At 38.4% G+C, this 12,449-nt stretch overlaps 1 protein-coding gene across 2 annotated transcripts in view; it reads left to right on the top strand.

Annotated features, from left to right (window-relative positions):
- Positions 1 to 10,984, top strand: part of GLE1 (GLE1 RNA export mediator) — a 71,090-nt gene extending 60,106 nt beyond the window's left edge. Inside the window, exons 13-16 of one of the 2 annotated variants that reach the window (XM_058302311.2) lie at positions 5,295 to 5,399; positions 6,500 to 6,582; positions 7,291 to 7,354; positions 10,777 to 10,984. In XM_058302311.2, coding sequence (XP_058158294.1) covers positions 5,295 to 5,399; positions 6,500 to 6,582; positions 7,291 to 7,354; positions 10,777 to 10,923 — 399 coding nt within the window. In that variant the 3' untranslated portion in view covers positions 10,924 to 10,984. Of the gene's footprint in view, positions 1 to 5,294; positions 5,400 to 6,499; positions 6,583 to 7,290; positions 7,355 to 8,047; positions 9,490 to 10,776 lie in introns of those variants that run through there. The other variant, XM_058302312.2, reaches the window with a different exon arrangement.
- The last annotated feature ends 1,465 nt before the right edge of the window (positions 10,985 to 12,449 follow it).

The raw sequence follows: 12,449 nt of genomic DNA, 5'->3' as shown, positions 1-12,449 counted from the left end.
TTTTAATTAATTTGACTGTAAAAGTGAGGAGATGGTAACTGCAACACTGACCACAACAATGTGACAGAGGATTCTGCCTTAATGCTAATCAGGGGATAAATAAATAAAATCAGTCTTTGAAGTAAAAAAGACTTTAAAGGAGCAGGGGTAGCGCAGTGGTTGAGCACTTACTTCCCATGTACGATGTCCCAAGTTCAATCCCCGATACATCCTAAACACATAAACACACACACACACACACAAGAGGCATACAACAGCAGACTCAAAATGATAGAAGAAAGAGTAAGTATAGAAGACAGAACAGCTGAAATTGAAGCATGAAGAACAGAGAGAGAAAAGAAAGGAAAAAATAGAGCCAGGGGCTCAGGGAGTTGAATAACATGAAGCACAACAATATACACGTCATGAAAATCCCAGAAGGAGAAGAGAAGGGAGCAGAAAAAGTATTTGACGAAGCCTGCTGTCATGTAATGAGGTGGCCCTGTAGAGAGGTCCCATCTCTTAATACACCAAGGCCTGCCAATCTCGAGTGAGATTGGAATTGAATCCCTTCCACCCAAGCCATCAGATGCAGTTGGCATCACATCTGACAATTACAATGTAACTTCATGGGTGAGCTTGAACTAGAGGCACTCAGCAATCCCACACCTGGATTTCCAGTTCTTAGAAACTGTGAAATAATATGTGTTTGTCATTTAAAAGCAAAAAAAAGGAAAGAAAAGAAAGAAACCATGGAGGCAAGAAGGCAGTGATATAATTTAACTAGAATACTGAAAGAGAAAATTTTCCAACCAAGAGTTCTATATCCAACAAAATTGTCCATCAAATATGCAGATGAGTTTAAAATATTAGGAAAAGAAACTAAGTCTGTAAAAAAAGAATCCACCTTTGCATGAAGTATTAAAGGGAGCCTTACAGTCTGAAAGAAAAAGGACAAGAGGCTTGGAGGAGAGTATAGAAGGCAAGACTATCAGGATAATCAAAAAAGTAAAAAGACAGGTGAAAATATGATATATGAAAGACAAAGAATAAAATGGTGGAAGTAAATAATGCATTTACAGTAATGTCATTTAATGGGAATGGATTGAACTCCCCAACCAAAAGATACAGGCTGACTTGCAGTGTGGATGTGACTCAAGCAGTTGAGCACCTGCTTCCCACATGGGAGGTCCCGCATTCAGTCCCTGGTGCCTCATAGAAACAAAAACAAACAAGCAAACAAATGAAAAAAAACAACTCAGGAGCTGATATGGCTTAGTGGTTGAGTGCCGGCTTCCCACGTACAAGGTCCTAGGTTCAATCTCTGGCCCTGGTACCTCTGAAAAAAAAGGGAGAAACAGATGACAGGTGTGGCTCAAGTACTTGGTATCTGCCTACCATGTGGGAGGTCTGAAGAAGATGAGCAAGACAGTGAGCTGACAAGATGGCCTGGCGCAGTGAGCTGATGCAACAAGATGACACAATGAGAAACACAGTGAGAGACACAACAAGCAGGGAGCGGATATGGCTTAAGTGATTGGATGCCTCCCTCCCATATGTGAGGTCCCGGGTTCAGTTCCTGGTGCCTCCGAAAAGACAAGCAGACACAGAAATCAGACAACAAGTGCAAACAACAGGGTAGGGGGCAGTCAGAAATAAATAGAAAAGAAAAAAGGCATAGACTGACAGAATGGATACAAAAAAATGAGCCATCCATATGCTACCTACAAGAAACTCACCTTAGACGCAGGGATATAAATCAGATGGAAGTGAAAGGATGGAACAAGATAGTCCATACAAACAGTTACCAAAAAAGAACAGGGTAGCTATACTAATATCAGACAAAACAGACTTTAAATGCAAAAAAGTTATGAGATACCAAAGGCCATTGTGTATTTATAAAAGTGACAATTGACCAGGAAGAAATAAAAGTCATATGGGAGTAAATATGGCTTAAGCAGTTGGGCACCTGTCCCCACATACAAGGTCTTGGGATTGGTTCCCAGTGCCTCCTAAAGACAAGCTGATGCAATGAGTTGACTCAACGAGCAGATGTAACAAGCACGGCGCAGATGTGGCTCAAGCAATTGGGTGCCCATGTCCCACATGGGAGGTCCCTGGTTTGGTTCCCAGTTCCTCCTAAAGAAAACAAGCAGACAGTCAGTGGATACAATGAGCAGATACTGCGAGCAGTTACAGCGTGCAGACAGTGAGCAGGCAGACGAGGGAGCCATCGGTGGGGGGAGGGGATTAAAAAAAAAAACAGTCATAAATATCAGTGCCCCAAAATACATGTGGCAAACTCTGACAAACTAGAGGGAGAAATAGACATTTCTACAATAATATTGGAGACTTCATACCACTCACATCATTAGATAGAACAACTAGGCATAAGATCAACACTGAAGCAGAACAACTGGAGAAATTAGAAAAAAGAACAGCAAACTATTCCCAAAGCAAGGAAAAGGAAAGAAATAAAGATTAGAGCAGAAATAAATGGAATTGAGAACAAAAGAACAATAGAGAAAATCAACAAAACCAAAAGCTGGTTCTTTCTTTGAGAAGATCGATAAAATTGACAAACCCATTAGACTAACGAAGAAGAAAGAGAGAAGATGCAAATAAAATCAGAAATGAAATGGGAGAAGTTATGGCTGACACCACAGAAATAAAAAGGATCATAGGGAAACGGACTTTGGCCCAGTGGTTAGGGCGTCCGTCTACCACATGGGAGGTCCGCGGTTCAAGCCCCGGGCCTCCTTGACCCGTGTGGAGCTGGCCATGCGCAGTGCTGATGTGCACAAGGAGTGCCCTGCCACACAGGGGTGTCCCCCGCGTAGGGGAGCCCCACGCGCAAGGAGTGCGCCCATAAGGAGAGCCGCCCAGCGCGAAGGAGGGAGCAGCCTGCCCAGGAATGGTGCCGCCCACACTTCCCGTGCCGCTGACTGACAACAGAAGCGGACAGAGAAACAAGACGCAGCAAAAAGACACAGAAAACAGACAACTGGGGGAGGGGAGGGAAATTAAATAAATAAAAATAAAAAAATCTTAAAAAAAAAAAAAAGGATCATAAGAGGATATTATGAGAAACTGTATGACAGTTTATTATGACAACCTAGATGAAATGGACAAATTCCTGGAAACGCACAAACAACCTACATTGACTCTACAGGAAATAGAAGAACTCAGCAAACCAATAAAATTTAAAGAGACTGAAATGGTCATCATTAATCTCCCATTGCAATGTTCTACGTGATCTATTAACTTTAAAAAATTAAAAAATTTAAAAAATAAAATGGCAAAAAAAGAGAGAAAAATCTCCCAGCATAGAAAAGTCCAGGACAAAATGGTTTCACAGGTGAATTCTACTAAACATTTCAAGAAGAATTAATAGCAATCCTCTTCACACTTTTCCAAATAATTGAAGAGGAGGGAAACTTATCCAACACATTTTATGAAGCCAACATCACCCTAATACCAAAGCCAGATAAAGACACTACAAGAAAAGAAAATTACAGACCAATATCTCTAATAAACATAGATGCAAAAATTCTCAACAAAGTACTTGCAAATAGAATCCAACAGCATATCAAAAGAATTATACACCACAATCAAGTGAGATTTATTCCTGGTATGCAGGAATGGTTCAACATAAGAAAATCAATAGCATAATATTAATATACCCCATTAACAATTTGAAGGGAAAAAAAACAGATAATCATCTCAATCAGTACAGAAAAGGTATTCAACAAAATCCAGCATTCTTTCTTGGAAAAATACTTTGAAAGATAGGAATAGAAGGAAAGTCCCTTAATATGATAAAGGGGATATATGAAAAACCCACAGCCAACATCATATTTAATGGGGAAAGGTTGAAAGCTTTCCCTCTAAGATCTGGAACAAGAGTTAATAAGTAGAGTTTAGGTCACCAAAAATAGAATGTTACAGTATGGAAAGTTGAGGATTAGTCTGTGCAGAATTGGTTAAAAAAAAAAAAAGGGGTTTTTGCTAATTGTTGAAAATGAATAGAAAAGGTGAAAGCACACTGAAATGTTTGTAACTAGCAGTTCTTTTATATGGGTATGATAGTGGTTGGAGGGAAAAGTATAAAGTCATGTATATTATTAGAAGGAAAGCTAAAATAATGTAACATGGGACTATATAGCATAATGAAACCTCATGTGAAATATGAATGTGGGTAATACTGCGTTTTTAAGACTGGTTTTCTTCTAAATTGAGCAATTGTGTTTTTTTTTTTATTTTTTAATTAATAGAACGCAAGGAATTTATATTAAGAAAACATTAAAAAAACAAAAAACATAAGAGGTTCGCATATAACCCACTTCCCACCACATCATTTTTGTAAATTGTATTTTTTTGAAGATATATACCTCACAAAAAAACGTACACTAAAAAATATAAGAGGTTCCTTTATGCCCCCCACCAATTGTATGTTAATGTTACAAGATGTTAATATCAGGCAAAAATATAACCAAAGCCAACTATGGATGTTAGTATATAGCAGGGGTTCTTAACCTTCTGTCCACACTGTACTGTGTATTATTTAATAAATATATCACACCCGCAGCAACACGTGCCCACAAGAATTATGTTTTTATGAATTTCAATTCAAGCTTACAGACCCCTGGTTAAGAACCCCTGGATATAGTAATATTAATAATCTAGTAAGGGTTAAAAAAACAACAACAAAATATACTAAGAGAAAGAAACTAGACATAAGGTACTGCAGATTATTTAATTCTGTCTATATAAAATATAATCACAATAGAACAGCATGGGGAACATAGAGAGACTGAGAGGTGATGACTTTTTTGTTTGTCTGGTTTTTTGTTTTTCAGTTTTGTTTTTGGAATACTGAAAATGCTTTAATAATGATTGAATTAATGGATGCACAACTGCTATTATACCAGATACCATTGATTATACATGGATTGTATGCTTTATTAATATGTATCAGTAAAATTGATTTGTTTAAAAAAACATATCACAATCCCTGAGATGGCACATTGAGGGGATCCTGTAAGGAGTTGAACAGGTGTTCACGGTTGTAGCTCAGTGGTTGAGCACCTGCTTCCCATGTACATGATTCTAGGTTCAATCCCTGGTACCTCCTAAAAAAAAAAGAAATGGGAACCAATATATTAGCACACCTGAAAATAATTCAGTTAGCTTGTGTTGTTTCTAACTTCTGGCTCATGCTTGGATTAATGATCTAGGAGTTCATATCTAGTTGGTAATAGCTGGATGATGACAGTGGAAAAATGCAAGTTATGACCAAGCTTCTCTTCTCCCAGGTTCACCCCCATGGCTTAAATCATGGCTGGCGCTGGTTAGCACAGATCTTAAACATGGAGCCCCTGTCTGATGTGACAGCCACCCTCCTCTTTGATTTTTTGGAGGTATGTAAGTCAGTGATCACACAAGAAAAAGCCAATGGTTGAGGCAGACTTGGGCCACTGGGTGACATGAATGGGGAAGCAATATAGAAATAGAGGCTGAAATGCTAAACAGTGTTAGGATCCAGAGTCATACATTTTTTACTAGCCCTAAGACAAACCTAGCTTTTTCTTTTCTTCCTGGTGTACTTTCCTTTTCTCTGTGGATGTCTTTTCATGGCAAAGAACAGAAAACTGTATATCCTAGCACAGGTAAAAAAGTGAATTGGCTTTAAGAATTATAGAAATGTCTGCCAGAACCAGAGGTGGGATGTGCAGTTGATGCTCATGCAGGGCTGGAACCAGGAGAGGCATGTCACCAGGTACCAACATAGTCTTTGATACCTGTTTTCCCTGCAAGTTGCCTCTTTTTTGCTCTGTAGGCCAGTTTTCTCTCTTCTGTGTACAGCGAAAAAGGTGACCACTCTAGGCAATATCTTTCTCAGCCTCAGAGTAGTCACCCAACTGGCTAGTATACACTGTTTTAAGTCCTAATTCCCAGGAGAGAAAATATTAGCCAGCTTGGGTCATTTATCTCCCCTGTCCTGAAGGCCCTATACAATCCTGTTTATGGTGGCTTACCACATGGGTGAGGGTAAGAGTTTCTGTGGATAGGGGCACATGCTGTAATAAATCTGGGACCATTTAGCCTAAAGTGCCCACAGTTCCTAGTCACCTTGATAGCACCTGAAATGACAGTACATCAACAGTGATCCTGAATCATTGAGAAAACAAGTGGTATGCTTTATACTTTGCTTACTAATTTTGGGAGGTATAGTAGACCTTTAGAAAGTTTTCCATTCAGTGGAGTTAAATAAAAATAGCTAATTCAATTTGCCTCTAATTTCTGATTTTCTGAAACACCTGGCTATCTGGCAGGCTAAAGGGAGGTATTGCCAGATACAGAGAAGTGCTATAGAAGAGTTGGATTTTTCCATTTATCTGCATTTTGGCAGATATTCTTGATAGGAGTGAAGGGCAAGGGGCTAGTTGTGCTTTATGGATCTCTCCTATGAATGTTAATTTTTGTTCTCTGCAAAGACAGTGCCTATCTTTCCCTCTAGGTGTGTGGGAATGCTCTCATGAAACAGTACCAGGTCCAGTTCTGGAAGATAATACTTTTCATCAAAGAGGACTACTTCCCCAGGTATCAGGTTTATTGAGCACACAATAGGAGAGGCAGTACTCATGATTCAAAACTCATGACCCAAGCATCAGATACCCTTGGTACTGTTACTTGCCATGTTTAACTTAGGTCAGAAACACCTATATTAAGTATGAAATCTTCCTCCTCCTGCCCTCCTCTGCCTCTTTGATATTTGAATAAATCTTTTTGAACTCTAATAAGAGTATCTTTTAAACACTGTTGGCTAAAACAAAAATAAGTAATTAAGAATTCCTTGGATTAAGATAACTGGAATTTTTTAATTCTCTGCTCTTTTATGAACTCCCCACCTAATAATCTGGAATGATGAACATGAATTACACCAGAGTCAAGTCCCCTCAACAAATCCGTTGATAAAGCAGATGGCTCTAGTAAGGCATTTACCTCTGTACCCTTCTCTTTCTCTCAACTTATTTGCATTTCAAGTGGGGGTAAGGGAAGGCCTTGACAAAATCTACCCCACCTCACAAAAACTTTGGAAAGAAACAGTGTTTTCCTTTTCTTAATCCCCTTGTTTGAAAAGAAGGTTGGGGGCCATTTGGAAGAGCAACAGCATTTTTAATCTGGAAGACATCTCTTGAGTCGTTTGATCTGCCCCTTCACTCCAGATCAACAATGTACCTAATGCGTCTCCAGAAGATAAGTATGTACCACAGGTGTAATTGATGTGTCTGCTTTCTCTCCCTGTAGAATTGAAGCCATTACAAGCTCAGGACAAATGGGTTCCTTCATACGCCTCAAGCAGTTCTTGGAGGTAAAATTTCCTTAGACCAAACATGTCCCAAATTGTTGATGGCCTGGAGTACACCTGTGTCTGACAAGTGTTAGATCTCCAGACTCTGATTGCAGTCTCTTCCTCTTGGTTTCTCTAAACCCTATGTTTTCATCTATAATTCCTCCTTAATCTCTGGATAAGGGTTGCCTGTTCATTTTCTTCCTACCTTTCATTCTCTATACTGCCTATGGGGAAGTCATCCTAAGATGTATTGGCCAGGGTTCTTTTCTCAGATTCAGGTCTGGGAACAGCTAAATGTGGTCACCTTTTCAATGAGAACAGACTGCACTTTGAGCCAGATTCCTCTCCTATTTCTAAGTGCCAAGGTTAATTTTGAAAAATAATTTAGAACACTGTAGTAGGTCTGCCAAGGCAACCCACTGACTTCCAATTTCCAGTAACCCAATTGGGAAAATAGTGCTGGTGAAAAATGAGGCCAGGCTCTGGGGACACAAGGGCAGAACAAGCATAATAATAGCATTTCATTTGTTTTCTACTGCAATTCATGCAGAAGCAGAAGTCTAAATCAGAACCACCAGTCTTACTGGCTTATTCCTTTTTGTACACTGCTTCATAGGACTTAAACATAGTGCCCCTCAAAATTCTTCCAACTGTTAAGGAAGGAAGCAGTACTATCATAAAATCATTGTTTCTTCATCTTTTCCTGACCAGAAATGTTTGCAGCACAAGGAGATTCCTGTCCCCAAGGGCTTCCTGACTTCTTCCTTCTGGCGCTCCTGATGTCAGCTCTGTCACCCACCAGAGACAATTGCAAAAGGCAGTAATAAAGCAACTGAAGACAGCTGTTTTGGGGAGAAGTTATGACAGACTTAGAAATCTGCCAATAAGTGTTTTTATGTATTTGTACTGTGTGGCTAGGAGAGAAGATTTTCATGGGTCACAAAATCTAAGAGGTCCCTTAGTAGATTCGGTAGCTACTCAGGGGGTTTGCCTGATGTAAATGGAGTTGGCCTTACCCATTTCTGCGAAAGTTGAGGTTTTTAGCATTTGGTTCCATCTTTTCTTTGTCTCTAGTATTTTTTCAGAAAGTGACACCTTAACCATTTAACTCTGAGCTGAAGTGAGCCCACTACTTGCATTCTCCTCCCTCAACCCCTGTTCAAATGAATTCCCAGAAGAAGCAAGCACTCATGAACTCATGAGGTCCCCTTTAAAGTATCATTTAATAGTTGAGGCCCAAATCTTTGTTTTCAAGTCTAGGTTATGGTTGGTTTGCTTTTCTCAGCTTGTGAAGTAGTTATAAATCCAGAGGATAAATGTTATGTAGACATGGACTGAGTTTCAAATTGCATCATAGATGAGTGAGTGTCTGGAATTAAGACTATTAATGCATTATAGAGAACTAAGAAGCAGTGTTTGTCCTCTTTATTTGTAATTAAGAGGATAGTTAGAGATGCTTAACCTAGGGAAAGTACCTTTTTTTTTTTTCTAGTTTGAATTAAGATAGGCTGAGATGGAGCTTATAACATTATACATGAGCTGAACATCCATAAGCAATGAATCAGGTTAAATAAAGATGTTAGGGAGAAATTGAGAACTGCATTGTAACTTTTCATATGTTCTAATTAAATGATGATAGATTTGCCTCACTTAAGCCACTGCAAAAATGCAGAGCTTGTCTCTTCAGATAAGAGTTGAGATTTGTTTTATGGAAAGATTCATTCTCTTTTACACTTCAGAGACAGTAGCCATGGATCTCTTCTGTGCTAAATGTCATGAGGGTAAGGGGGAGTGTTCACTGGTATTATTGAGTGGCTTGAAGTGACCCATTCTATGAATTGTTAACTGTGGTGCCAAAAAATAAATAATAAAGCTTGGCTTTTTAAAACCCATTGCTAACTCTCTACATGTTGTCTACAAGAGACCCACTTCACATGTAAAGACACAACCAGGTTAAAATTGAGAGTTTGGGAAGATATTTCATGCAAATAGTAACCCTGAAAGAGCTGGAGTAGACCAGATAAATGTAAAATAACAATATTATGGCATATGAATAATAATTACTCAGTGCAACTAGTAGACTTTTCCTGTGATCAGTATTCTGTTGCTTTATACAAAATAAACACTTGCTTTTAATTGAGAAAATAAATAAATGAAATTCATTGCTTTTATATAGTTAGTTCAATATGATCATTTCTGTACTTTGGGCTAATAGGGTTACAGAAGTACCCAAGATTAGGTACAGAGTAGTATAAGGTTTTTCTTTGTTGTCTTCTTGATCTTCCCCTTGGGAAAATTGACCCTTTTCCTGTCATTCCTTGTTCAGTCCATTACAAATAATTGACCCTGTTGAATCTCGAGATCTAGAGATGTGAACGTATTTGTCTTTTAATATAGACACAATAGAATGAACACTGGAGAAGGAGTCAGGGGATCTGGGCTCAATTCACTTTCAGATTTTGTGAGCTTGGCTAGGTCATTACCCTCTCTGAACCTCGATATCCTGACCTACAAAACAAAAGAATTGGCCTAGTCACTAGATCAGTAGTTTTCTATCTGGGCACTGTAGCCTTGTGTTAGTGCAGAGCTCCCTTGCTAGTGTGTCATGGCACACTCACCTTAGCTTATGAGGCTGCCAAATGGAGCCCCCAGGACGAATGACTGTTTTCTCTCATTATCCCATGCCTTATAAACAGCACCATTTTTTATATGTCCCATGAAGGAACAAGTTAGGAAGCACTTCAAGACAAAAGGCATGCTGAGTGGACAGGGCTCAGCCCTGCCTTCATTTAACATATGGAAGCTTTGTGTAAATTTGAAAAAGGCATCCTTTCCTTCAAGATGCTGTTGTCTTCTTGAAAATTTTTCTATTAATAACTGAAAATCTATGATGACTTGGAGGTGAATGGTGCCCACTAGAGTTGTACAGTTCATGTCTTATGCAGCCATTAAGTTGAAACCCTAATGGAGCTCTAGGATTCTCTCCAACATAACATTTTTGCTTTATGTGCTTTATATATTGGGGTCCCATGTAAAATTATATATGGCACAAGTTCCACTGTTAAAAACAAAAAAATCACTGGACAAAATACTTCACCTTTGAATTTCTAGTACCCCATAGAAAATTTGAAATAATTTAAGAACTTCAGTATTCTTTCTCTAAACATGTTTGTCTTGCATATGTTATTCAGTGCCTCAGTGGCAAACCAAGAAAGGAGAGCGTTGGGGAGGCTAGGTTTTTGATACTCACTGGTAATGTCACCTTAAAGATAATGATTTCTAGTGGATAGATGCAAGTCCTGATGGGCGGTAGCATCAGATTCCTTAAAGTAGAATACTAATGACTGTATTTATTTTATTTTATTTTATTTTATTTTATTTATTTATTTTTTATTTTATTTTATTTTAATTTTATTTTTTGCATCTTCTTGTTATGTCAGCTCTCCATGTGTGTGGCTCCATTCCTGGGCAGGCTGAACTTGCTTTCGCCCTGGGCGGCTCTCCCTAGAGAACATGCAGCAAATGGACACAGAGAACATACAACTGGGGTAGGGGGAGAAATGAATAAAAATAAATCTTTAAAATAAAATGAAATGAAATATGTGATGGGAATAACTTTAATGCAATGGAAAATGTGGTTTAAGCTCTTGGGACTGCTTGGCAGTTTCAGCTAAAAGCTATAGAATCACAGAAAATAGATTCATTTCTATCAATAAGAGTAGTTTTTCCCAGAGCTTTTTGGTAGGCTCCTAAAAAAGGGTTCTATAGTCAAACACATTTGGAAAATACTGTGTTACAAATGAACTGAGGAGCAGATGTAGCTCAAGTGGTTGAGTGCCTGTGTCCATATGGGAGGTCCCAGGTTTGATTCCTGGTGCCTCCTGAAAAAAAAAAGGGAGCAAAACAAATGAAAAAACCAACTCAGAGAAGCCAATGTGGCTAAGTGGTTGAGTGCTGGCTTCCCACATACAAGGTCCCAGGTTCAATCCCCAGTGCCCAGTACCTCAAGAAGAGGGGAAAAAAAAAAAGTAAACCGGATACCCTTACCTCACACCATTTACAAAAACTAACTCAAAATGGATCAATAACCTAAAAAGAAACTAAGAAGAGCTAAAACTATAAAACTCTTAGAAGATGATGGAAAATCTTCAGGACCTTGTATTTGGCAATGGTTTCTTACATATGACACCAAAAGCACAAGCAACTAAAGAAAAATAAACAGGACTGCATCAAAATTAAATACTTTTGTGCATCAAAGGACATTATCAAAAAAGTAAAAAGAAAACCCTAAGTATGGGAGGAATAAGGGTTAATATCCAGAATATATAAAGAAGTCTTGCAACTCAACAACAAAAGACAACCCAATTAAAAAATTGGTCAAAGACTTGAGTATATGTTTCTCCAAAGTAGATAAACACTGGCAATAAGCATATGAGAAAATGCTCCAACATCATTAGTCATTATTGGGGAAATGCAAATCAAAATCACAATGGTACTATTTCACACCTACTAAGATGGCTATTTTTAGAAAATGAAAAATAAGTGTTGGCAAGAATGTGGAGAAATTGGAACCCTTGTGCATCGTTTGTGGGACTGTAAAATGGCGCAGCCAATGTGGAAAAGAGTTTGGCAGTTCCTCAAAATGTTAAGCATAGAACATAGAATTCCATATAACCCAGCAATTCCACTCCTGACTATATACCCCAAAGAACTTAAAGCAGAGACTCAAACAGATACTTCTACACCAATGTTCATAGCAGCATTATAAACAGTTCCCAAAAAGTGGCAACTCAAGTGTCCCTTGACAGGTGACTAGAAGACCCATTTGATAGAACATTATCCAGCAGTAAAAAGAAATGACGTTATGATACATGCTACAACATGGATTGATCATGTTGAGTGAAATAAGCAAGATGCTAAAGGACAAATATTGTACAATTTCACTTATATGAGACAACTAGAATAAGCAAGTTCATAGAGTAGATTAGAGTAGATTAGAGGTCAGGGGAAGGGGTGTTGGGAAGTTATTTCTTAATGTGTTTGGGTTGATGAAAAAGTTTTGGATGATGATAGTGGCACAACATTATAAATGTAATTAATATCACTGAATTGT

Source organism: Dasypus novemcinctus, chromosome 8 (assembly GCF_030445035.2).
Source record: "Dasypus novemcinctus isolate mDasNov1 chromosome 8, mDasNov1.1.hap2, whole genome shotgun sequence".
In the NCBI taxonomy this organism is placed as follows: Eukaryota; Metazoa; Chordata; class Mammalia; order Cingulata; family Dasypodidae; genus Dasypus; species Dasypus novemcinctus.
Note: the sequence above shows the minus strand (reverse complement) of the source record. Positions and strands in the feature narration are given on the sequence as shown.